Source organism: Ambystoma mexicanum, chromosome 7p (genome assembly GCF_040938575.1).
Source record: "Ambystoma mexicanum isolate Mex_15411 chromosome 7p, UKY_AmexF1_1, whole genome shotgun sequence".
NCBI classification, from domain to species: domain Eukaryota; kingdom Metazoa; phylum Chordata; class Amphibia; order Caudata; family Ambystomatidae; genus Ambystoma; species Ambystoma mexicanum.
In genome coordinates, this window is record NC_090939.1 from 947,305,959 (window position 1) to 947,330,445 (window position 24,487).

Genomic DNA, 24,487 nt, shown 5'->3' on the forward strand with positions numbered 1-24,487 from the left:
AGCATCTGCATCATTGTCTCATCTTCCTTCTCTGTGGTTGTTTAATCACTGTTGTGGTCTGGTGAAAATTCAGTTCTCTTCTCTAGGTTTACATCTCGATGGTTTTTCTAGCATTCTGGCTCGGATGCTGGGTCTCTAAAAGCAACTGAAAATTACTGGAAAGTATCTGATTTTGGAGGAAGGCTTGAGATAACCGCAGTCTGCATACAGACAGTCAGACACGAGGGTGGTGGTACAGGAATTTGGGCCCTCTCAACTGTCCCCATCTACCTCTGGATCTCTCTGTGGTAGGCCTCCTGCGCCAAGCTGTGTGGGGTTTCTACCCCCTCTTGACAAGGTCAGCTTACAAATTTCAGTCTAGCTGGGCACACATCGATTCTCCAGCACTATCGGTCTATCCTAAACCACCAACGGCACCTGCCCACATGCCTGACCTGTGGGCTGCTTACTGGTGCCTAGCCAGCCACCGATGTCCTAACCTGGCAACACATTTTTAAAAAAGGTAGCAGGCGCCCTTCTCCAGAATGAACATGGCATGATAACCTGTTATGTGGTTTTTCCCCACTTTGAGAGTTCGCAGCCAACACTTTTTGCTCACTGTACCTTTCACAGATGGGAAATATCCATTTGCATATCGGTCCTTGTCATGCCCACATGGGCAGTCCAGCACCAACATGCTATGGCAAAAGGCACACATGCATCTTTAATTTAACTCTTAGAACCTCCCACATATGGACTGGTCACCAAGGGTGTTACAACCACAATGCCCATTGAGGCCATACAAATGGGGAAAGGGTGCTGTAGTCTTGGGAGGATAGCTCAGCAGCAACATGCTCACCTTGGAAGCAAGACGAGACGGAGCATCACAGGTTCAAACCCTGGGTATTAAGCACATTATAAAAAACCTATCCTATCATATAAATAACAAATACAATACAGTACAATGGGAGCAACATCGAATCATATTTGTATGTGTGTCTCAAGGTATGTGTGCCTCAAGGTATGAGATCTACATTTGTTCAGAGGTCTGTGGATTCTGAAGGTGAAAACTGTGTGATATCTGCTGAGATGGACAGCCGATCCAGAGTAGTCCTCTTAGTTCTGGCTCCACTTGTGCGTTGAGATTTTTTAGGACCCTCTGAGTGTTACCTCTAGTGCTCACATATTATTTTTATGCTACTTTAAAATACTTCTTGCATAAAAGTGGTATTGAATATTCAGTATAAATACCACATTGCATTGAGGAGTGTGTAGTTTTAATGGAACTAGCATAGGAAGTGTTTGATTACCAATTAATGTTTCCATTTCTTCTTAGACGTCACGGAAATTGCTGACGAGGTTTACATGGAAGTTATTGTTGGAGAGGAGGATGCAGCTGCGATTCATGAACAGCAGATGGATAACGATTCTAATAAAACATTTATGCCTGTAGCTTGGGCTGCAGCATATGGTATGTTTTAGAATTTTAAAACTGGGTTTGGGTTAAATAATATTTAAAGATATATTTGATAGACATAAGTATGGGGTTAGCGTTGCAACGTTTGCATCCAAAATCAGGTTATTTATTTATTTTTGAACGGAAATGTCCAAATTGTACAAAAGAAACTGAAAGAAATGGAGACAAATAATGTTTTCTTTCATTGTACAATGTTTAATTCCTAACTCTTGACTAGTTTTTATTACAAAATACACATGGTGGTCCACATCATTCTAATTTCTGAAATAAAAGTGGAAATAGAGACGCCAGTGGCCTGTTTGAGAGGGCCTCAATGTCAAATATGTACTGTTTTCCCAAAAGAGCTGTTAATCTTGTTAGGGGAGTTTTCATAAAGTCCTACTGACAGTAAGACTTTAGTAAGCTATCCCAGTGGTTTGTAGATCCCCAACTCTTATTATCAGTCTGTACTAACTCGGGATGTTATTATCAGTCTGTACTAACTCAGGATGTTGGTAGAGTGGCAGAGCATTCAGGCTTATCTTAAAAGGAAGATGTGAGCCATAGGTAAGTACACTGAACCCAGACATGTACATCAAAGAAGCATTTACACTTCAATTTAGACTTATTTATATAAAACATTATATTATATTTACACCAGAATCACTTTAAATACCTCATATCTTTACACTAGAACACTTCGGAATACTTTAGAATATACTTCAAAGGACACCACGCTACCCGAGAAGAACAAAAAAAGCATTGTTCATGTAATAATGTCTCAGCAAAAAACTGCAATTTTTCGGCAAACTTTTTGCATGGTGACATTTTTGCGAGGAAATTATCACATGGAACCCCCACGCTCTGATGAGGGGGTCTGGGCAAGTTGGATCAGATCTCTGGCGTGTCCTTAAGGGCTCAGCAAAGATTTGGACGGTTTCGGCCTTTCCACAATGATGCACTTCAAATGGACAGAAGGTCTCCTGGTATTGGGCTTCCGCAGCTCTTAGGACCTTGGGGGATGGCTCAATTCAAAGTTTGTTTTAGGACTATTCCCATCAGTCAAAGGGAAGGAGTCGTCCTCTTCGGAGTTTGTCTGTCGCACAGAAAATGGGGTCATTTCAGCAGTGATCGCTTCACTGTGTTGCAAAAGGTCTGCAGGCATCCCTGGTCGTCGTCTTCTTCGGTTACTTCAGCTTTTCACTCCAGAAGCCTCTCCTTTTATACAGTTCCAGCATTTTATAGAAAGGGGCGTTTGGCTGTCCAGTCAGGACAGCCAGATCCCCTGTAGGGGCTGCTCCTATTCAAGCACTGTGGCAGACAAAAGACAGGGTGGATGACTCCTCCCCCACTTCCTGCCTGCCCAGACCCTTTGGAGCATAGGCAGGGATACCCAAGGGTTCCCGCCAAAGGCAAAACATACACACTGGCGAGAATGGTAAAACAAGGGCTAACAAAGAACAATCACGCTAGTAATGGCGTGAAAAGAAGGGAGGCCCCAAGTTGGTACTTGGGTGCCCCTATTGCGCACTACTGAGGCTATGGACATAGCCTGCGCTATTAAAATGACACAATAGTTGGTAGAACACGTCCACTGCCACCAGCCATAACTAGGAGATTGTCTATGTGACTAAAAAGTCCCAGGACTAGAGTGAGGGTGGATACTAGGTATCCCTTTGGCACTTCACTGAAGGTGGTGTGTGCCAGTCTCTCATACTATAGAGTTTTGGGAGAGATACTTAGTATCTCTCTATCCTCAAGAACTGTAGTTACTTGAGGATACAGAAAAAGGACTAAGGGTCCCCAGCAACACTGCCCATAAGGAGCAGTGTGCTGCAGTAGTGAAAACGCAGATGCCTTTAAGAGCTATGGATATGACAGACTCCACAGTGCAGGTAGAATACAAAGAATAGAGTTCCAAAAGACAGGGCCCACAAGAATGAATGAGTGGAAAAAGGCTTCACTCATTCAGGTTTGAAAGAAAAAAGCCCAGAAGTCCAGCAAATAGTGCTGGGGGTCTCACGAGGAGAGGGGATGAAGCATAAAAATGATATCTCCCTAACACTTTGGAAGGAACTTTGCAGCAGGGATCACTGGAGAATGCTCCAACCAAGAGTCTCCTCACTGCTGGATGCGGCTCTGTGGTTTTGGCACCCTTTCATGAGCTAGGAAGAAGACTGCATATCTCTGGTCGTATTCTTGTCGTTTGCAAGGTCCAGTACTCTGATGAGGGAACTTTTCGGACTCGATTCACACCTTTGGAGGTGTTGGTGAGAATTCTCAGAAATTAGCCAATTCTCTCTACCTTAGAGACTGCCAGCAACTTTGCTAGATTTTGAGGACTTGCTGTTTTTTACCTGGAGAGCGTGAGACCCTTTTTTTCCCACTCTCATGTATTTTAATGTGATTTTGTACACTGTTTCTCTTTGGTTATGGAGTCTGACAAACTCCATAGGCATCATATTTTACATTATGTCACACACCACCTTCAGTGCAGTGACGCAGGGAAGTCTTTCAGATTTCCCAAAGGTTTAAATACCTTCACTGGGATAAACTACTGTTTCCTAGAGCAGTAATAGGGTGCTGGAGGAGTTACCTAGTATACCTTTTGTCTAGCTTCTCATGTAACATTTTTATACCCTTTCCTCACTGTGAATGGCTGCTGGCACTGGTTTACGTTTTACTACCATTATGGGATTTTACAGTGGGTTGCGTTCGCAGTCACGGTAAAGCACCCATGGGTGCCATTTTCGTCAAAATGGCCGTGGTCTTCTTTTTCATCAATTTCTTTGTGAAAAGGTCCTTCTTGAGATTTACTCTGCGTGCCAAACCAAGTTTGGTCAATTTGTTCGCTTTGTGTTTGGCAGGCTTCACGAGTGAAACCCGCCTCTGGCTCCAAGGTGTCTGGCGGGAGCAGAAAGTGAGAGAGGTGCCCGAAACCCCCTGTGCTTAGTCTCCTAGGAGACCCAAATGCACTTTGTGGTGAGTGGCCGGCTTACTGTCCCGCAAGGATAGCCACCCTGCTGGGTGACTGACAGCTAGGCTGGAAAGAATGGGAGCAAGCTGCATAAAAGGCAAGGCTTTTTGGCTTGGGAGGCAGAGTCGACCACTGGACGAAGGAATCCGAAGAAGAACTTGGAAGAGATGCCTGCTGCAACTCCCGGACCGTTGGTTTGCCCGCTGAAGCCCTGCTGCTGTGCTGAAACTCCAAATTTGGATCGACAGAGAAGCTCCTGCAAGGACTTCTCCCTTTTGAGTTGGTGGGACCAATCAACTCCAAAGTAAGCCACCTGGACATCCTCTCAGAGCTGGTTGAATTTCCACAGAGTTGCTTCTGGAAACGGAATAGCCAGGGAGAGGAACACCAATTTGGGTGTGTTGCTTTTAAGCTGGCCAAGAGCTCCAGAAAGATACTCCGGGACTCCCAGGAGCAGCACTGACCGAGCCTGAGCCCCCTCAACAAAGTGCGGGACCCCAGAAGCAAGGAAAGCCCATCTCGACAGCCAGGAACCGCGGTGTTGCTATTTGCGGTAGACGCGAGGAGCTGAAACACCGAACAGCCACTTGTTTAAAGTTTGCCAGTTGCGAGCAGTGACCATCCCATTGCAGTGCAGGAGTCAGCAGAAGTCCTCTTGTCCCCACGACTGAGGCCCAGGAACAGTGAGATCTGCAGAGCTGCTCAGGAACAGAAGTCATCTGCTGCCCTTTTTTTTCAATATAAAGGTACTGTAAAAGTCTGAGAGAACTTACCTCTTGTGGTAGAGTTGCTTGCATCTTCTACCCCTCATAAGTCTAAACAGCTTGTGATCCTACATTGATTCTTCTTTTGCTTCAAAGACTTCTAAAACATTGTGCAAAGACTTTTCTTACCTGCAAGTGCTTCAGCCCATACAGACGTTTGCCCATTGACTTTGGCTTGGCCTGTTTCACTGAATGACTTTTATTGGAGGATCCCAAAGTATTTGCCTGCTTGATAATATTTGTGGTCTCTTGTTTGTTCTAATAACCTTTTCCTTTTGACAGTCTAAGAACATTCTAAATGCAGCAGTGATATGTCCCCAGCCAGCACCCTAGTTATTGAAGTCACCTGAGGGTGTAGTTTGTGTATGTAGGACATCCCAAAAGGGTACGTACTGATTTAGAAATAAGAGTGTGCATTTTGTGACGTATATTGGAGTGTTACTATTATATTGCCCCCTTCTGAAGAAGGCTTACTGTACCTGACTGATAAATAAATTAATAATTGTGTATTCAAGAAACCTTGTGTGTAAGAGTTTATTTGAATACTTGTCACTGTGAATCTTGTGTAACCCCACTACAGCTCACATTGACCCTGCTTGAGATAAGCCTGGCTGCTCATCACGCTACCAACCCTTGTAGTACAGACTTATACCAAAGGTTGGGTTCCCATTGCCAGGAGGTCAGGGTTGTTGTAGTGCACCCAAAGGGTACTGCTTACAATCTTTCCTAACAGGAGGTCCAACAGGATGCCCAAAAAATTTCAGCAAGATTCGGAATTGGGAAGATTGTGCACCGCACAATGGCTCGAGGTCCCAGGGTATCTGGGTATTGCTGCCCAACAAGGTCGCAGCTTGATGTGGGATGGCTCAGAATGCAGGTCTTCTTGAGTCTAATGCGTCTCACCAGTCTCTGGGTCGGAGTCACCAGAGTCCCCAGGTAGATTGGAAGGAAGGGTAATAGCAGACTCTCCGGTCTCTGGAAATCGTCTCAGCCACGTTTTCTTCTTCATCCTCCTCGGTTTCATTTCATGTGGTTGACTTTCTCTTCAGCTTTCAGGATCAGACTTTTATGCAGGAACCCAACCAATCAAACAGCCATGCATCATTCAAACCTGGGGGTAGGGGTTGCGGGGCGTGGGGTAGTCATTTCAGGACAGCCAGCCGCCCAGTTTGAACTGGATTCTCTCAGTCAGGCTGGAAGACAAAGAGTTGGACTCCTCCCTCCCTTCCTGCCTTCACAGACTCTCTATAGACTTTGCGGAGAGTCCACAGGACTTCCGCCGTAGATTAAGTTAACACACAGGAATTTCCCCCCCCTGGAGGTCAGGGGAAGGAACAAGAAAGGACAAGGAACACTGAAGTGGCAAAAAAAGACCGGGCCATTTTGGTAAAATGAGCGCCCATGGATGCCTTTACCGGGGCTGTGGAAACAGCACACGGTAAACGTGCACCAAATTAATTAAAAGGTTCACTGCCACCAGCCATTAAAGGTACGTTTGGCCTTGTAACATAAATGTTACATTTAGAATGAGAAAGGGGATACCCAGTATCCCCCGGCACTCCACATAAGGTGGGGGTGCTGGTCTCACCTAATACAATGTAAAAGGGAGCCAAAGATCCGTTTTACCCTTGGGAACTGTAGTTCTCACAAGGTGTTAGGGAGATTTTTCATTTCTGTACCAATTCCCTTTAACCTTAGAGACCCCCAGCTCTTTTGCTGGACTCTGGGATTTTTTATTTTTTACTCCTGTGTGAGTGGGACCTTTTTCTCACTCACTCGTGTGTTTTCCTGATTATGATTTTCTATGTTCCTTACTGTTTTATGGAGTGTGGTAAACGCCACAGGCATCTGCTTTTGCATTGTAACACACAGCACCTTTTGTATAGTGCCACTGAGAAGTCCCTTGAACTTCTCTTAATGTTTAACTACATTTTCTTGGGTGAACTTTCCAAGAATAGTAAGATGACACTGTCTTAGTTACCTTTATTTTATGGGTCCAGCACACGCCACCCTATGTGGAGTGCTTTGGGTTTATGTAGTAATTCCTTTAACCCATTCCTTGTGTAACATTTTGTTACACTAACTCACTTGAATGGCTGGTGGCCGTGGTTTCCTTTTTTCTACCTTGTGACATGTATCTACAGGCTGATACCTCAGCTGCAGTACTGCACCCCAGGGTGACCATTTTCTCAAAATGTCCCCTGTGTTCTTTTTTCACCATTTCTTGTTCGTTTATTCTGGGCTTTTATTCTGTTGTTGGCATCAGGTTTGAGTCCTTTGTGTGATTTGCCTTTGGCAGGCTTCAGCCCTGGAACCCACCAGGCTACAGTGCGTCTGGAAATGCAGGAAGTGATGGAGGGCCCCGAAACTTCTTTGTCTCTAGGTGTGCCTGATTGAAACCATTTCCATTTGGCCGCCTGCTGTCCTGGAGGACAGCCACCCTGCTGGGTGATTGACAAAGTCGACCACTGGAGGACAACATTCGAAGCAGAAGATGAGAGAAGATGCCAGCAGCACCCTCCTTGACCACAAAGTGCCAGTTTTCGAATCGACAGGGAAGACCCGTAAAGGGCGACTTCCTCCCTTAGGCTGGTGGGACCAACCAGCCTCAAGACAAACTCTATTATGCCCAATTTTCCAAGGCTGCAGAAGCCCAATACCCGGGATACCTCGACCACTTGTGAGTGCATGGTCCTCCAAAGTCCGAATTGGGCCAGATGTTCATGGGCATACAGAGGACCCTACAGAAGCAAGAAATCCGTGTCCAGAGTGTCAGGACAGTTTTTCTGAAGTCCCACTAAGGGCTTAGTAAAACCATTCTACTCAGGCAGTACAAGACTCAACTCTTAAGTGTACCACCTGAGTTCAGGGTAGCGTAGACCGAGCAGCCAGGCTTATCTTAGGAGGGAGAGAGGGCTGTTGAATCAGTACAATGAAATTGTAATACAAATGGTCCAAAGAAACACTGACACTATGTATTGTAAAAGTAAAAATACAAGTAGGCCCAGATAAATCTTTGGGCAAATAAGTAATATCAAAGATCATATAAACACATTATAGAAACGCACAACACTGTGCTCGAAGATAAACAGACCAAAGCAATTTGGAACACCTAACACTAGTTCTAGGGGAGTCAAAACCAACAGTTACTTTTAGATTACTTTCTGTAATACCAGGGTAGTAGACCCTATCAGTTGTACCATGACGCTCAGCAAGAAATCACATAGTGTTAGGGAGAATTCTCATAAATGTGCTAATTCCCTTCACCTTAGAGACCCCCAGCTGGATTTTGAGGACTTGGTTTTTTTTACCTGGAGCGAGTGTGAGCCTTTTTCCCCACTCTCTTGTGTATTTTGATGTGTGTTTTACTGTTGTGTTCTTTGATCCTGGTGTTTTAAGATAACTCCATAGGCATCATTTTTTCATGTGGGTTACACCGCACCCTCAGTGCAGTGACACAGGGAAGCTTTTTAGGCTGTCCCAAAGTTTAAATACCTTCTCTGGGATAAACTACTGTTTCCCAGAGAATGTAAAGTTAAATTGACTTTACTAGTCTTTTTAAATTCCTAGACCCCGCACACACTATCTTACAATAGAGCGCTGGAGGGGTTACCTATTATCCACTGTGTCTAGAAACTCATGTAGCAGTCCAATTCTACCCTTTCCTATTGAAATGGCTGGTGGTAGTGGTTTTACAACAAACTACCATGATTTTTCCTGACGCGAACACCGGTAGCTAAAAATCGCGGGTGCCATGTTTTTCAAGATGGCGCCTAAGCCCCCTTTGTTTAAACGGGTCCCGGTCTTCTTTTTTCGCCATTTCTTTTTGGAAAGGTCCTTCTAGTGTTTGTCTCTGTGCGCCAAACTAGGTTTGGTCCCTTTGTTTCTATGCCTTTGGCGGGCTTCAGGACTGAAGACCGCCTCTGGCATCTGAGTGTCTGGGGTGAGGGTGATGCCTGAAACTCCTTGTGCTTAGTCTCCTAGGAGACCCAAATGCACTGTGGCGTGATTGGCTGACTGTCTGGCAAAGACAGCCACCCTACTGGGTGAGTGGCAGCTAGGCTGGAATGAATGGGAGAAAACTGTTTAAAAGGCGAGTCTCTTGGCTTGGAAGGCAGAGTCGACCACTGGAATGAAAGAACCGAAGACGAGCTGGAAGAGGACGGCTGCTGCAACTACTGGACCGTTTGTTTGCCCGGTGGAGCCCTGCTGCAGGCCCGAATCGCCAAGTTCATCTCGACAGAGAAGCCCCTTCAAGAACGACTTCTTCCTTTTGAGTTGGTAGGACCAATCAACTCGTAAGCCACCTAGATACCATTCTCAGAGCTGGTTAGGATTAACCAGGGAGAAGGACACCAGCTTGTGTGCTTGTAGAACAGCAACCGGAATCGAAGATTTACCAATTTGCCAGCTTTGTGATCCGTCCCCGTGCAGGAGTCCCCGACGTCCTCCCTCTTGTCCCCACGACTGAGGCTCAGGAACAGCGAGATCTGCAGGAACTGCCAGGAACAGAAGTCTTCAGCTTCATCTTGTTCTTCAACTCCTCTGATGAACTCAAATTATTTGCACTGTTTTAAAGTAACTGTAATATTCGCTTTATTAATTTATGCCTTTTTGCTCCTACTTCAATGCTATTTGACTCCAACTTCAAGGGAGCTCAACTGCTTAGTAATCAGTATTGTAGTTTAATTTTTGTGATAGTGGTTGCCTCATTTAGTGAATGCTTTATAAATGATTGTGTAATAAATTAAGAAGTATTTTACCAAGAAACCTTGAGTAGAAGTGTCTATCTGAATACTTGTCATTGTAGACCTTTGTGTAACACCCTTACAAGCTCACATTCCGTCTTCAGATAAGCCTGGCTGCTCAGCTCGCTACCAAAAACTGTGTGGTACAGACTTATACCAAAGGTTGGTTTTGCTTACATCTGTATTCCTAGTTGTGTGTAGTGGTCCCAGAGGGTACTGCGTAGTGGTGCCAGAGGGTACTGCATACAAACTAGTAAACTACAAACTAGTAATAAACTAGTTTACAAACTAGCACACATAGTAAGATCAACACGACAATATACTTTTCAAAACAGTGGAACACTTATTCCAAGACTCGCAGACTTTTTCTGGACTGGGGAAGCAAGACCCAGTTGGGGACACTCATACATTATCCTAACAGGAATAGTGAAGTGAAACCAACAGCATTACCTTTGGTGCACAACCAATTCACAGGTGAGTAAAATAACCTTATTTCTCCAGCATTGGATCTTTCATGGATTCACATGCTTAGAATATTCCCCGTCGTCAGGCTGGGAATCCTCGGTAAGTTATATAGACATTTTCCATAGGAAAAATTCGGACACTTTTGTGTCCTATCTACGTCGTTTTGGGCCGCGCACGCCGGCGCCACTGGGACGTAGGGGTATATATAGCTCCGCCCCCGTGGCTCTCTCAGATTCAACCGTCTTCCAAAGTGGTGGGATTACCTCGCGTATCTGCTATTTTGTTAGGTTGTTCTTTCTACTTCTGCGACTGTTTGTTCTTCTTAAGAGAATGTCTGGAAAGGCGTTGTTTCGTCCGTGTGCTACGTGCGGCCTTAAGAAGGTGTACGAAGGGGATGGTCATATGGACTGCATTTACTGCCTTCATCATCCCCACACAGCGGACACTTGTGAAATCTGTCAGGGTTTCTACCAGAAAACCCTCAAAGATCGAAAAAGACACCTGGTTGATTGGCTCAATGACGGAGCGGGTGCGTACCCGGCATCGGAGGTGGGCTCCACGGCCTCAAAAACTAAGTCGGAACCCCCGACGAAGAAGGCACGTGCTGCCGAAAAATGAACCTCGGAGTCGGCCGAAAAACGACCCTCGGAGAAATATTCGGAGGCCTCCTCCTCTTCACACAAGGCGTCATCTTCCTCCTCCTCATCTAAAAAGGAGAGAAAAGATCCATCTAAATCCTCCTCAGGAGACCGTCATAAGTCTACCTTGAGTCGAGAGGCCGCGGCCAGCAAGTCAGCCCCAAAAGCGGCGGGAACACCTCAAGGCCCTAGGCCACTGGCTTCGCCGACGACCCGCTCATCGACTTCTGCATCATCGGCGGCTCCTCCTACGTGTCAGGCTGCGGCAGTAGGAAGCATATCGTTGACGGTGGTCCCGTCGATGGGATGGCAACCGGAGGTTTTCGATCCCGTCCCGCCGGAGGCCCTGCTTCAACCAGAGGCGACTTTCTCCATCTCGTCGGCTGACGAGGAACGCGACACAGTCGCGCACCCAATCGATCTGGGTCTGCAGCCAACCAGCGCGATGTCGCTCTTGGGTGTGGGTTCCATCCCTACTTCCTCGTCATTACTGAACCCCCAGGCGTTCTGTCCTTGGAGGTGCTAAATACGCTACAAAAACTATTACAGCGTTTGGACACACAAATACCCCAGCCTGGGGCCCCGACACAGAGACAGTCTACGCCATTCGTCGACGAGCCGGGCCCGGCTCCTCGCTCGGCGACCAGGATTACGGCCGCTTCCCACGCGCCAGAAGATTGCCCTAACCTGCAAGAAGAAGGGGAACTGCAGGACTCTGACCATGAGGGATCAGGTTCAGACATTTCATTATCCCCCTCAAGGGACCCAACTTGGGACTCTGAAGCGGAAATGGAAGCTCAGAGACGCCCAGCACAGCCATCGCCACCTGACGACGTGGGTCCATTCCATGCCATGATGAGTAAGGCGTGTTCAGAGTTTGGCCTAGTCCCTGAAGAGGAGAAAAAGGATTGTTTTCTTTTTGATCATATGGGCAAGAGAAGGAAATCCATATTCGCCATCCCGATTTTGGATCATGTCTGGCAAGAGGGCCTGAAGACCATGCAGCACCCGTTCTCTGAACCGGCAGTGAAAGGCCAGTTGGAGAAGAAGTTCAAGGCTCCGGAATCAACTCCCAAGTGCCTGACGTCTCAACCTTCGCCGGAGTCGGTGGTATCGGCGGCGGTGGCGAGAAAGGCCAGGTCTCAACATAAATGCACGACCCCTCCAGACAACGAGGCCAGGAGGCAGGACGCTTTCGGCAAGAAGGTGCTGTCCGTCGGCACGACTACAGTTAAAGCAGCCAACTCCTTGGCGATTATGTCTAGGTATGACAGGGAAATGTGGCACCGACTGGCTCCTATCTTGGAGCATTTGCCCGAGGAACATAGAAAGTCCGCAATGTTGCTAGTGCGGGAAGGAGAGGAGGCCTCCAACCATGCTATAAACATTGCCGTCGACCTAGCCGAGACCGGTTTTAAGCAAATCAATAATGGCGTAGTTCTACGTAGACAAGCCTGGCTCAAGTGCACTACGTTCAGACCGGAGGTGCAATATAAAGTCTTGGATATGCCGTGTGAAGGTGAGCAACTGTTCGGTGAAAAAGTTGATGAGGCCTTGAAGGGCATGAAAGAGGATACTGACACGGCACGGTCACTCGGAGCCCTCCAGAGTGGTAGGAATTTTCGTTCCTTTCGTCCTTTCAGAGGGGCCTCTGGTAACTCCTGGTTTGGTTCATCCAGAGACCGAGGTTTCAGCAGACCCTCCTACTCGTCCCAAGGCTACAGGCGTGCAGCCCAATCTTCTCGTAGAGGCAGAGATTACCAAACCTCCAGACGGCGGGGTGCCTACCCTTCGTCGACGAAAGATAAACAAACCAAGAGCCAACAATGACGTGCTTCAGGGCGTCCTGGGGAGCCGAGAGTCTTGTCGCATCGACGAGTCGGAGCGCATAACAGACCGATGGGTTTTGGACACGATTCATCTGGGACATTCTCTACAGTTCAAAGGCAAGCCACCACACATTCCACCGGTGTTCTCGGCCCAGCCCCACCTTCAAATACTACTACAGGAGGTGGCGCTTATGCTGCAGAAAGGGGCTATAGAACTGGTCCCGGTGGCAGAAAAAGGACAGGGAGTGTACTCCCGGTACTTTGTCGTCAAGAAACCAAATGGAAAATGGCGTCCCATTCTGGACCTACGAGCGCTCAACAAACTGCTCAAGAATTTAAAATTCAAAATGCTGACGCTTCAGGAGGTGATCCGGTCGATACAACCCGGAGATTATTTGTCGTCGCTAGACCTTCATGACGCATACTTCCATATCCCGATGCGTCGACGGCACAAAAGATTTCTGCGGTTCGTCATTGGACGAACCCACTATCAGTTCAAAGTCCTCCCGTTCGGCCTAAAATCTTCCCCCAGGACGTTCACCAAATGTCTGGCCCCAATAGCAGCCTGGTTAAGAAAGGAAGGTCACCATGTGTACCCTTATTTGGACGATTGGCTAGTGAGGGGGCTGTCTCCAGAAAGGGCACAAGAAAGCCTGGATGCCACCCTGTCCCTCCTGCAACGTTTGGGCTTCGCAGTGAACTTCGACAAGTCCTCGTTAAAGCCTTCAAGGACCTTGGTCTTTTTGGGGGCGGAGTTCCACACACAGTCGAGACTGGTGAAGCCATCCCTCGAAAGGATTCACAGACTGCAACAAAAGGCATCGGAATGGGAGGTCGACCCCAGAGTGTCAGTACGAAGGTACATGTCTCTGCTGGGGACCATGTCGTCCTGCATACCCTTGATAGACAACTGTCGCCTCTTCATGAGGCCTCTTCAGGAATTCTTGGCGGATCGATGGGCACAGAGTCGAGGACGCTGGTCGGACAAGTTGACCATCAACGGCCAGCTCGTGCAGGCGCTTCAATGGTGTAGAATCTCCATACACCTAACGAAGGGAATGCCCTTAGTGGAGCCTGTGTTCCAGAAGACAGTGGTCACAGATGCTTCTCTAACTGGGTGGGGAGCGCGTCTAGACTCCTTACAGGTTCAGGGTCGTTGTTCATCGGAAGGGTCCTCCCTCCACATCAACCTGCTAGAGTTGAGGGCGGTGCGTTGGGCCCTAAAATCCTTTCTGCCACAGATAAAGGGCTCAGTGGTGAGAATTATGACAGACAACACGACAACCATGTTTTATCTAGGGAAGCAGGGAGGAACTCGCTCCAGGAGCCTGTCGACGGAAGCCCAGGAGATCTGGCATTGGGCCCTACAACACGACATACATCTGTTGGCGTTCCACTTACCAGGAGGGAAAAATGTGCAAGCAGACGCTCTCAGCAGAGAGATGAATTGTCTACACGAATGGGAACTGAACGATCAGCAACTGCGCCGTGTCTTCGCAGAATGGGGTCATCCGGCCCTCGATCTCTTTGCGACGAGAGACAACAAGAAATGCTCCCAATACGTGAGCAGGTGGCCACAACAAGACTCGCTAGGGGACGCGTTCTCCTTCCCGTGGACGGGCAACTTTCTATATGCCTTCCCCCCCATTCACTCTCATCCGTCGGATTCTGCAATGGATCCACAGATATCCTTGACATCCTGGTGGCCCCGTATTGGGCCAGACAAGTGTGGTTCTCCGATCTACTTCACCTCTCAGCGGCAGAACCAATGAGGTTCCAGAAGATCCCCAACCTTCTGTCTCAGGAGAAAGGGACCGTTTGGCATCACGACCCGGACAACCTCGGTCTGACGGCCTGGCTCCTGATTTCGCCGAGTTTGGCGCGTTAGCGATTCCAGCGGATTGCCGTCGTATTTTGCAAGCCGCAAGGGCACCTTCCACGAACACTTCATACACATACAAATGGAAAAGGTTCTGCATATGGTGCGCAGGTCAACCAGGTCTGGTCCCGCGGGCGATCACACCGGAACAACTCCTACCATACTTGCTGCTCCTGGCAAATAAAGGGTTATCTGTCTCATCCATGAAGGTGCAGCTAGCTGCCATCTCGAGATTTACCCGGAAGAGACATTCCACTCCACTGTTCAGTGACCGCCTAGTTAAACACTTCCTTAAAGGGTTGTTTCGAACCTTTCCTCCCAAGAAGAAGTTTCTTCCGATCTGGAGTCTGAACCTGGTCCTGGCAGCCCTGATGAAACCCCCTTTTGAACCAATGTCATCGACATCATTAACATTTTTGTCTTGGAAATTGGCTTTCCTGGTGGCCATTACTTCTGCTCGTCGCCTGTCGGAAATACAAGCTCTAGTGATCGACCCTCCGTTTTTGAGGTTTTTCAGTAATAAAGTCGTGCTGACCACTAACCCGCACTTCATACCTAAAGTACCTTCTGTGTTCCATAAACACACTGCTATAGTGTTGCCTACATTCTTTCCAACACCGTCTTCAGTGGCAGAGAAGACTCTCCATACATTGGACGTGAAAAGAGCTTTGAAATGTTATCTCCATCGCACTCAAAGCTTCAGAGACACGAGACAACTCTTCGTAGCTTATGGTCCTGCAGCTAGGGGTAAAGCGATTTCAAAACAAGGACTATCCAGATGGGTGTCTTCGGCCATTTCTTATTGTCATTCCAAGGCCGGAAAGCCGCTAGAAAAGCGTCCAAGGGCCCATTCGACAAGATCTACATCGTCGTCGATGGCTTTGTGGTCCGGAATTCCGCTGGGGGATATCTGCCAGGCAGCTTCCTGGTCGGTACCACATACATTTACCCAACATTACTGTCTCGCACAGCAACATGCTGAAGATACACAGATGGGGCGGGCAGTACTATGTCACCTGTTCCAGTAAGGTAAGCCCCAAGTGGGGTTGCATCCTTCGGCAACTATGCTTTAAAGTGTGTCTTTTTCAGTGAACATGCTATAATGTAATGGGGTGCCATAGTAAGTGGGCACTGTGCTTGTTGTGATGTTGGTTTGCATACACGCCTCCAATGTTGGGGGATACTGCAATACAATCTATTCTAAGCGTGTGAATCCATGAAAGATCCAATGCTGGAGAAGGGAATAGTTTCTTACCTGTAACTCCATTTCTCCAGCATTGGTATCTTTCATGGATTCACATGCGCCCTCCGGCCTCCCCTGAGCATGCAAACCAGAGATCCCCCCCATACTATTTTGGGGGCTGAAATCTGAGAGAGCCACGGGGGCGAAGCTATATATACACCCCTACGTCCTAGTGGCGCCGGCGTGCGTGGCCCAAAACGACATAGATAGGACACAAAAGTGTCAGAATTTTTCCTATGGAAAATGTCTATATAACTTACCGAGGATTCCCAGCCTGACGACGGGGAATATTCTAAGCATGTGAATCCATGAAAGAGACCAATGCTGGAGAAATGGAGTTACAGGTAAGAAACTATTCCCTTCTGGAGCTTGTGGATCTGCTTAGATCACATGCTCTGCATAGTCTGACATCTAGTGGAAGTGGCAGAGTATTACAAGATTTGTTTTCGAAACTCAAAAACAGACGTCGACAGGGCATGTTCAATATTACTATCCCTCGTGTGATGTGTACTGTGCCCATGGTCCTTCACGCGTCGAGGTCCCTCAGATTGTTTTTTTTCCGCCATCGAAGTCGGTCGCAAATGCAGAGTTCTCTTCCAGGCTGATGCCTTTGATTAACTAAAGTTGTACTTGTAGACTTGCTTCCTTTCCTTTTTGGCCTTGCCGCACGACTGCTCAACCACTCAACGGCTCCTGACGAACATCGCCAACAGATCGATCGACAACCAGATGTGACCTTTACGGCCTCTTCGGGCTTCAGCCCATTAGAGTTGGGAGAGAGGGGGGAGGTTCTTTATACTGACCTCTTTTAGAGAATGTTTATCTCATCCTCTCCTTTCATCTATTGATGGAGAAGACACCCAGCGGCCAAGGCACACAAATGCAAACACACTAAGGACATACCCCACGGCCGACTCACAGCGACACCGTCGAGGCCCATGCGGTGACCGGGGATAAAGTCTCAGGTTCCTCACTGTCCTCTGGCCCATCGTGCATGCTTTCGCCTCATGGCATTTCCTAAAAACCGAAAGTGAAGGTCGGTTCAGACACCGCATATAAAAAGGCCCTCCTTTTGCGTGACGAAGAACAGGTGTCTCCAACGAAAATGCCGAAAATACCACCAATAATTAAGTAACCCGTCAGTTCTTCACTACTTAAAGCAATGTCGCTGAAAAAACACAACATTTTGATGCCCTTGACCGCAAAGGACACCTAGATACTTTTCTAACCCCATAGAGACCCTCCTTGGGACTATGCGCCATAAAGACACCACTGTAAAGGGTGTCACTCCCTCCCAGACCTGTCATTTCGAGCTTCCCGCCCCCATGCCATTTTACACCAAAAACAGTTTAATAAGATTTTAGGGAGAATGTCCTGTTTCGTGGACTTCATGGACAAACACTGTATTGCATTGGAGGGACAGGGCCTCCATGTCCTTGTCCTGTACTCCCTTATGTGTGTTCTGTGTTGTTTTCTGCACAGGAGTCCATGTGGGACTCCTGGTAGGGCTGCCAATCCTCTTTTTAGTTGTGGTGAACAGAGACCCTTGGCACCCCTGGGGTAGGGGGTACAACCCTGTAACCCTAGTGTATGTTTTTGGGCACCTGTGTGTAGCCCTCAGAGCAGGTTATGGACTTGTGGCATCTCCATGCTGAATTTGACAGGTGCTCTGAGTATCCTCCATTTTGGGATACCCATGCACTGCCATAGGAATCAGTGATCAGGAATTCCTGATAGGAGACAAAATGGCCTCTTGGTTTCTATTACCTGTTAACTTGTTTTCCCAAAGTCCTGGGAAGCCCTGACACTGTCCCTTCCCCTGACTGGCTGTTGAGTGGAAGAACCAAATATGGTATTATGGGGAAGTCCAGGCCAGACTGGCTGGAGCCTTCCTAGTGACTGGTATGTTGTGGGTACAATAGGACCCTGACCCTAAACTATAGCCATTCTCAACAGACCTATTCTCGGCAGACAGCAAGGGAATAGGAAACCCTTACCATTAGCTCACATCCTAAGGGTGAGAAACGGAATAGGCGCCCACATTACACAATACTCATCAAGCCACAGCGAGAAGCACAATGCGCCATCACACGCAAACTACAACTAAATAGCCCTAAGGAAATCACCCCACGGAAACGAAAGAACTAACTGACAGATAGTCATGATAGAGGGAAACTAACAACTAAATACGCAGGCCGACCAAGACTGATGCACTAGGACGCCTCATCAACAGCACTCTGACCCTGAACCTTTCAAAGCTTCAACTGACCAGTGTTACATTAGACAACAAGAGAATAGATAGTACCAACCTAGCTCTACACCCGAAGAAAAGCTTCAGACACACCCATCACTCCATACAACATTCACTATGTTACAGCTGGATCCGCACAGCACCACCACAACGAGACGGCCCACCCACAGGAATAAAGCTCAAACGGAACCAGAAGTACCAGAATCAGGATACAGACCACTCTAATCCCAACCCTCAATTTTCTGCATACTCAACCCACACAAAACTCACACAACCATTTTTCTCCCAGCAATCTGCATTCACTTCACCACATCGCATCAACAACACATAAACAGCACCTACAGCACATGAGGTCTCGCTCTATTCGATACATGCACCAAAGCCCAGCACCCGGTGTATACCGAGCTGAAGATGCCAACAGCACACCACCTCTCCCACTCTCCTACTCCCCTGCTCCCGATTAACCCTACCTGCCCTCCTTCCTGTTTACAGATCCGCCTGGGGACCAATTCCGTTGGTGACGGTCTGCTTTATAAGTACCTTTAACATAACCTTTGGGGTGGGACCTGTGTGAATGGAGTGTGTGACGAATATGCACTTCATGTTATGGGTGCCTCGTATCTGTGTGTGTGATACAAAAAATGAAACAACCCTGCCTGAAACTGCCATGAATGCAGTGTGGTGTGCTGAAAGGCTGGGTGCTTGACCCAATCCGCATTCCTTGTTATGGATGTCAGGGTGGAAATTAATGGCTTGAATGCACTGTGAGCCTGATTGGCTGCCTGCCTGCATGAATGCCCTTCTGTCTGATTGTCTGGTAGAGCTTGGCTCAGCAGTGTGTATGAGGGACCAATGTGTATATCTGGGGACCTCTCACCATTTTGTTCAGAAGCTGAAGTTGAAACTTGAAGCTGCTTATCCTTAAAGCCCAGCTGGAAGAAGGTTTGCAGCTGCTCTCTGTCGACGAAATCCGAAAGCTGTCGTGTCTGTCAAGAACTGATCCAAGAGAGTACCTGGCTAGGAGACCTTTACCCGAGCTACGAGGGAACATCGTGCAGAAGCTGATCTTCATCAAGGTACCCTGGAAGCCGGTCTCAAAAGGCTGTCGATTTCCGTGACCAATGGAAGCCTGCGGAATCGTGTTGCCCAAAAGCGGGGACAGCTTGACGCTCAGCTGCTCGACGACCGAACCCGCAACACTCAACCACTGTCTAAGAACATTTAAACAAAGGGCTCCCTTGCCATCACTGTTGACTGCTTTGTCCCACGGAGAAAGTCTGGGTCGCTGACGACCGAAGAGAATCCGCCGGTGAGTTTCCCGCCACCTGAAGTCCACAAAGACGCAGACGAGTGAAGATCCAGCTGCGGTCGAGTCCCGATCTTCGACGCCTGCTGCCAGACCTACGCTCGTCACAGAGTCCTCATTGCGGCACCGAACTCTGTCATCGAGGTACACTGCATGCCTCGTCTACGCAGGACGTCCACGATGGATTGTCAACCAGCACCGCGAACTTCGAAGCTGCTGTCTGAACGACGATGGATGTTCAAATTTTCTTAGCGGAATCTCGACTGCCGTGCCTCCTGCTTTAGAGGGAGTCCACTCGCGAGGAACCCATCGACGAGCCGTTGAAGAAACTCTGATAAACTCAGGTACATTGGGGTAGTGGAACATTTATGACCAGGAAAGAAGACTATTTAAACATATATGGACTGGACTTGTTAATACACTTTATTACAGGTTGCCCAGGTGGGGGGGTTGGGGGGAATCCTCACACAGGACTGTGTCTTGGTAGTTGTACAAAGTATTCTGCCATTGTTTAAAATAACTTGTCTTCCTTCCTATGTCCTATGCTGATATACATTCCTGTTTGATTTGTATACCATTAGAACTGTCAGGAGTTGGTGCATTTTAAAGGAGTCAATAGTTAAGTGTGGTACCACATAGACATTGTATATATTTGCCCTATTAGATTTGCCAAAGTGCAAAGTGTGTTATTAAATTGTCTATATATATATTGAGCCTTATTTTTATTTAAAGAACTGTGTTAGCACATAAGTGTGTGGACATTCCTTTGTGGGGCGCTTGTACTTAAGAGTCAGCATGCATCACCCCCTGAGAGCTTAAGGCTTGGTTGCTCGTCCATTGCTACCACATAGAGCACCTTGGCTGGGGTGGTCTGTGCTTCTGGTATGGTATTGGTATGGTATTGTTGGTTTATATAGCGCCTCTCCACAGGCAAGTGTTTCGAAGCGCTCAAGGAGGGTGGGAACATGGCGGAAGGCACAGTCGCTTAGAGCCCTCTGCCATATAGAGGGCAGGAGTACAGATAACCCCCTTCCAGTCTTTGCAAACAACTTGACCAATTGACAGTTTTTAGAGACGTCTCACAGCCAGGGGCATCAGCAGAGCCATCTCCTGCCAAAAAGTCTCGCCTTGAGCCCCAGCCAAGCACCTCTGCTTAAGGCAATCCTGCCTCAGTATTCCAAAACGTCTCAATATCAAGCCCCTCTCAGGACTCCTATTATGATGACCAAGCAGACCAAGGGTATCAAGGGGACCTCTATGGCCAAGACCAGTTTTACGATGATGATGATGACGACTTTTACATATTCAGTCGCCGGACCATGAGGACCAGCCTGTAGCAGATTTGCCAGTTGACACTCAACTCCAGTACAACCAACTGCTACTAGAGGCAGCGCAACATTTCAATATCGACACTCAGGAAACGCAGGTCGACAAGATATCCTGGTGGACAAGAGGTCCGCCACCCAGTTTATACCTCTCCTGCAGCCAGTACAGAGACGTATCCGGCCATCCCTAGTAACTCCTACTTTTATGAGGGCGGTCAACCCGAGAATAGAGAAGCTATTCAGACCTGCACCCACCGAGCCCCTGCAGTAGGGGTCAGCTCAAACCAGATTCTCTAGTGGTCACCACCACCAGAAAAAGGGCAGGCACTCCCCTGGCGTTGGCAGAAGCCCTGCCAGACAAGGAGAGCAAGAAGATATATATACACGTTTGGGAGAAAAGGTCACCTTCTCTGCAGCATACCAAACAAGAATCGCTAACAATACAACACTGTTAGCTAGTTACGGCTGCCATAAATGGGATGAGCTGGAACGCCAAATGGAAACCGTCCCAGAACCACTGAAGGCTCAACTGCTTGAAACTATCTCACAAGGAAAGCAAATCTTGAACTGCATCCTGAAGAACAATCTTGATGCCGCGGATAACGCAGGACCCATCATAGCGGAGGGAACACTCATTAAGCGGCATGCCTGGTTTAGGCAGTCAGGATCTAAGCTAGAGACTCAAGCAACCCTCTTAAACATGCCAGTGTACCCAAATGTATTATTTGGGAAGGCCATAGAGGATGTCCTCAAGAGTGCCATGGAGGAGTACAACACTCTTAAATCCCTTGGGCAGAAAACAAACAAATCCTATTCCCAACGGGGTTCCCCAAATTTTAGGAGATTTCGGGACCAGAATGCACAAGGCTTCTCAGGCTATTCTCAAGGAGGACAGTCCTCGTTCTGGGCCCGGTCACAAGGAAAAGGTTCATCGTCCAACTTTCAAAGAGGGAATAAAAGGGACAGAACTCACCTGGGAGAGTCTCAACCCCTCCCAAACAATGACATGCTGTTTCAGGTCCCCTCCTATGCCACTCCAGTAGGAGGCTGAATTTCCCAACTGACCCACGCATGGGAGGGGATAACAACGGACAAATGGGTGTTGTCCACCGTGGCAGGCGGCTATTGTATCGAACTGGTACAAAGACCACCCTACTGCCCGCCAAGACAATCGTCCACAAATGTTTGTATGGTAAAGCTCCCGACTACTTGAGAGAATGTGTCAAAGTTCAACATCACTATAGATTTACTAAGTGAGTTGGTTTGTCTTTCTATTCCTAGAAGTAGAAGAGCTAGAGGCATGGGCAGATCATTTACTGTCTGTGGTGCCATGCTTTGGAATCAGTTGCCTAAGGAATTGCGCTCAGAAACTGACCTATTAAAATTTAGAAAGGGGCTGAAAACTAGCCTATTTGATTAAGCCCTTCCTGCGGATGCCAGGGTTGTACCTTATTTCTGCTGCTCTCATCCCTCCCTTGTTGGGCTTTTTGGCGCCCTGAAGCCTGCGCAAATCAAATAAAAAAAGAAGACAGCAGAATAGCAAAAAATACTGCTGGAGGAAAAAAGGGCACTACTCGACAAGAACGCCATAGAGATCGTTGCGGCAAACGAGGTAAACAAGGGTATTTATTCAACGTACTTCCTTGTGCCAAAGTACTAGATTTGTGCCCTCCGAATAATATGTCAAACCACAAAAGTTTCGTATGACCACACTCCAGGAGGTGATGCCACTCCTGAAACGGGGGAACTAAATGGCAACTTGGATATTAAAAATGCATACTTTAATATTTCAATGCACCCTGCTCACAATAAGTACCTGCGTTTCAGGATGGCGGGAGTGCATTACCAGTGCAAAGTACTCCCATTTGGCATCGCCTCAGCACCAAGAGTATTCACAAAGGTGCTTGCAGTAGTGGCAGCACACCTGCAAAGAAAGTCCATCCCAGTATACCCTTATCTGGACGACTGGCTAATCACCGGGGAATCTCCTCAAATTTGCAGATTAAATACACAAAGAACAATAGACCGTCTCTTCAATCTGGGTTTCTCCATCAACGAGAGTTGTTGTTTCGCTAACCCTGGTTTGGGCTCTTGGCTGGTGGTCCAAGGACAACCTGTTAAAAGGAAAACCTTTTTGCGGTCCACCAGCACAAGCGATCCTAACTACAGACGCCTCACTCGCCAGTTGGGGAGCTCACTTCCTTCACCACATAGCCCACGGACAGTGGAGACATGCTAATGCCCAAAGACATATCAACTTCCTGGAACTCTTGGCAGTGCTCAAGGCTCTTCGATACCACTCAGCAGGATAGTGCACAAGATGCACGAGGAACAAGTAATTCTGATCCTGGTTGCTCCTATGTGGGTGGCACAGCCTTCGTTTCCACATCTGCTCAAACTGCCGATATGCAACTCAATCAAGCTCCTGTGCCCTTACAACATGTTGACAGAACACAAGGGGGCATCCCTCCACCCACGCCCACAATCCATGAATTTGGCAGCTTGGCTCCTGAAGTCATAGAGTTTGGCCACTTAAACCTTCCACAACGGTGTATGGATATCCTTAAGGAGGCATGAAAACCCAACACCAGGCACTGTTATTTTAATAAGTGGAAAAGATTTGTGATATGGTGCATGTTAGGGAGAATTCTCAGAAATGTGCTAATTCCCTTCTACCTTAGAGACCCCAGCTCTTTTGCCAGACTTTAGGACTTTTGATTTCTAACCTAGAGAGAGCGAGACCTTTTTCCCCACTCTAATGTATTGTTCTGTGATTTGGTCTCTGTTTCTTTTGACTTTGGAGTCTGACAAATTCCATAGGCATCATCTTTGCATTGTGGCATACAGCACCTTCAGTGCAGTGGCACAGGGAAGTCTGTTAGATTTCCCAAATGTTTAAATACCTTCTCTTGATGAAACTACTGTTTCCAAGAGCAATGAAGTGAAATTGACTTTACTTATATTTTGTAACTTTCTAGACCGAGCACACACTATCTTACCATAGGGTGCTGGAGGGGTACTTAGTATCCCCTTTGTCTAGTTTCTCATGTAACATTTTTATGTTACCCTTTCTATGATTAATGGCTGGTGGCAGTGGTTTACTTTTTACAACCATTGTATTCTTTTACAGCGGGCTGCTTCCGCAGCTGCAGTAAGGCACCCATGGGTGCCCATTTTGTCAAAATGGCCCCAGTCTTCTTCGCAATTTCTTGTTGGAAAGGTCCTTCTTGAGATTTACTCCGTGCGCCAAACCAGGTTTGGCCCCTTTGTTGGGATTGTCTTTGGCAAGATTCACGAGTGAAACCCGCCTCTGGCTCCAGTATGTCTGGCCGGGGCATGAAGTGACTTAGATGCCCAAAACCCCCTGTTCTTAATCCCCTCGGTTACAGGAATGCACCCACAGGTGATTGGCCGGGTGGCTGTCCTTGTAGGACAGCCACCCTACTGTGTGATTGACATCTAGGCTGGAATGAATGGGAGAAACCTGCATAAAAGGTGAGGCTTTTTGGCTTGGAAGGCAGAGTCGACCACTGGACGAAGGAATCCGAAGAAGAACTTGGAAGAGATGCCTGCTGCAATTCCTGGACCGTTGGTTTGCCCGCTGAAGCCCTGCCGCTGTGCTGAAGC

At 47.7% G+C, this 24,487-nt stretch overlaps 1 protein-coding gene across 5 annotated transcripts in view; it reads left to right on the forward strand.

Annotated features, from left to right (window-relative positions):
• Positions 1 to 24,487, forward strand: part of ZFX (zinc finger protein X-linked) — a 318,074-nt gene that overhangs the window by 262,123 nt on the left and 31,464 nt on the right. For 3 of the 5 annotated variants that reach the window (XM_069637285.1, XM_069637287.1, XM_069637289.1), the window contains one exon: positions 1,316 to 1,450. The exons of the other annotated variants lie outside the window; for them this stretch is intronic. In XM_069637285.1, the coding sequence (XP_069493386.1) occupies positions 1,316 to 1,450 (135 nt within the window). The remainder of the gene's footprint in view (positions 1 to 1,315; positions 1,451 to 24,487) is intronic. 5 annotated transcript variants of the gene reach the window in all.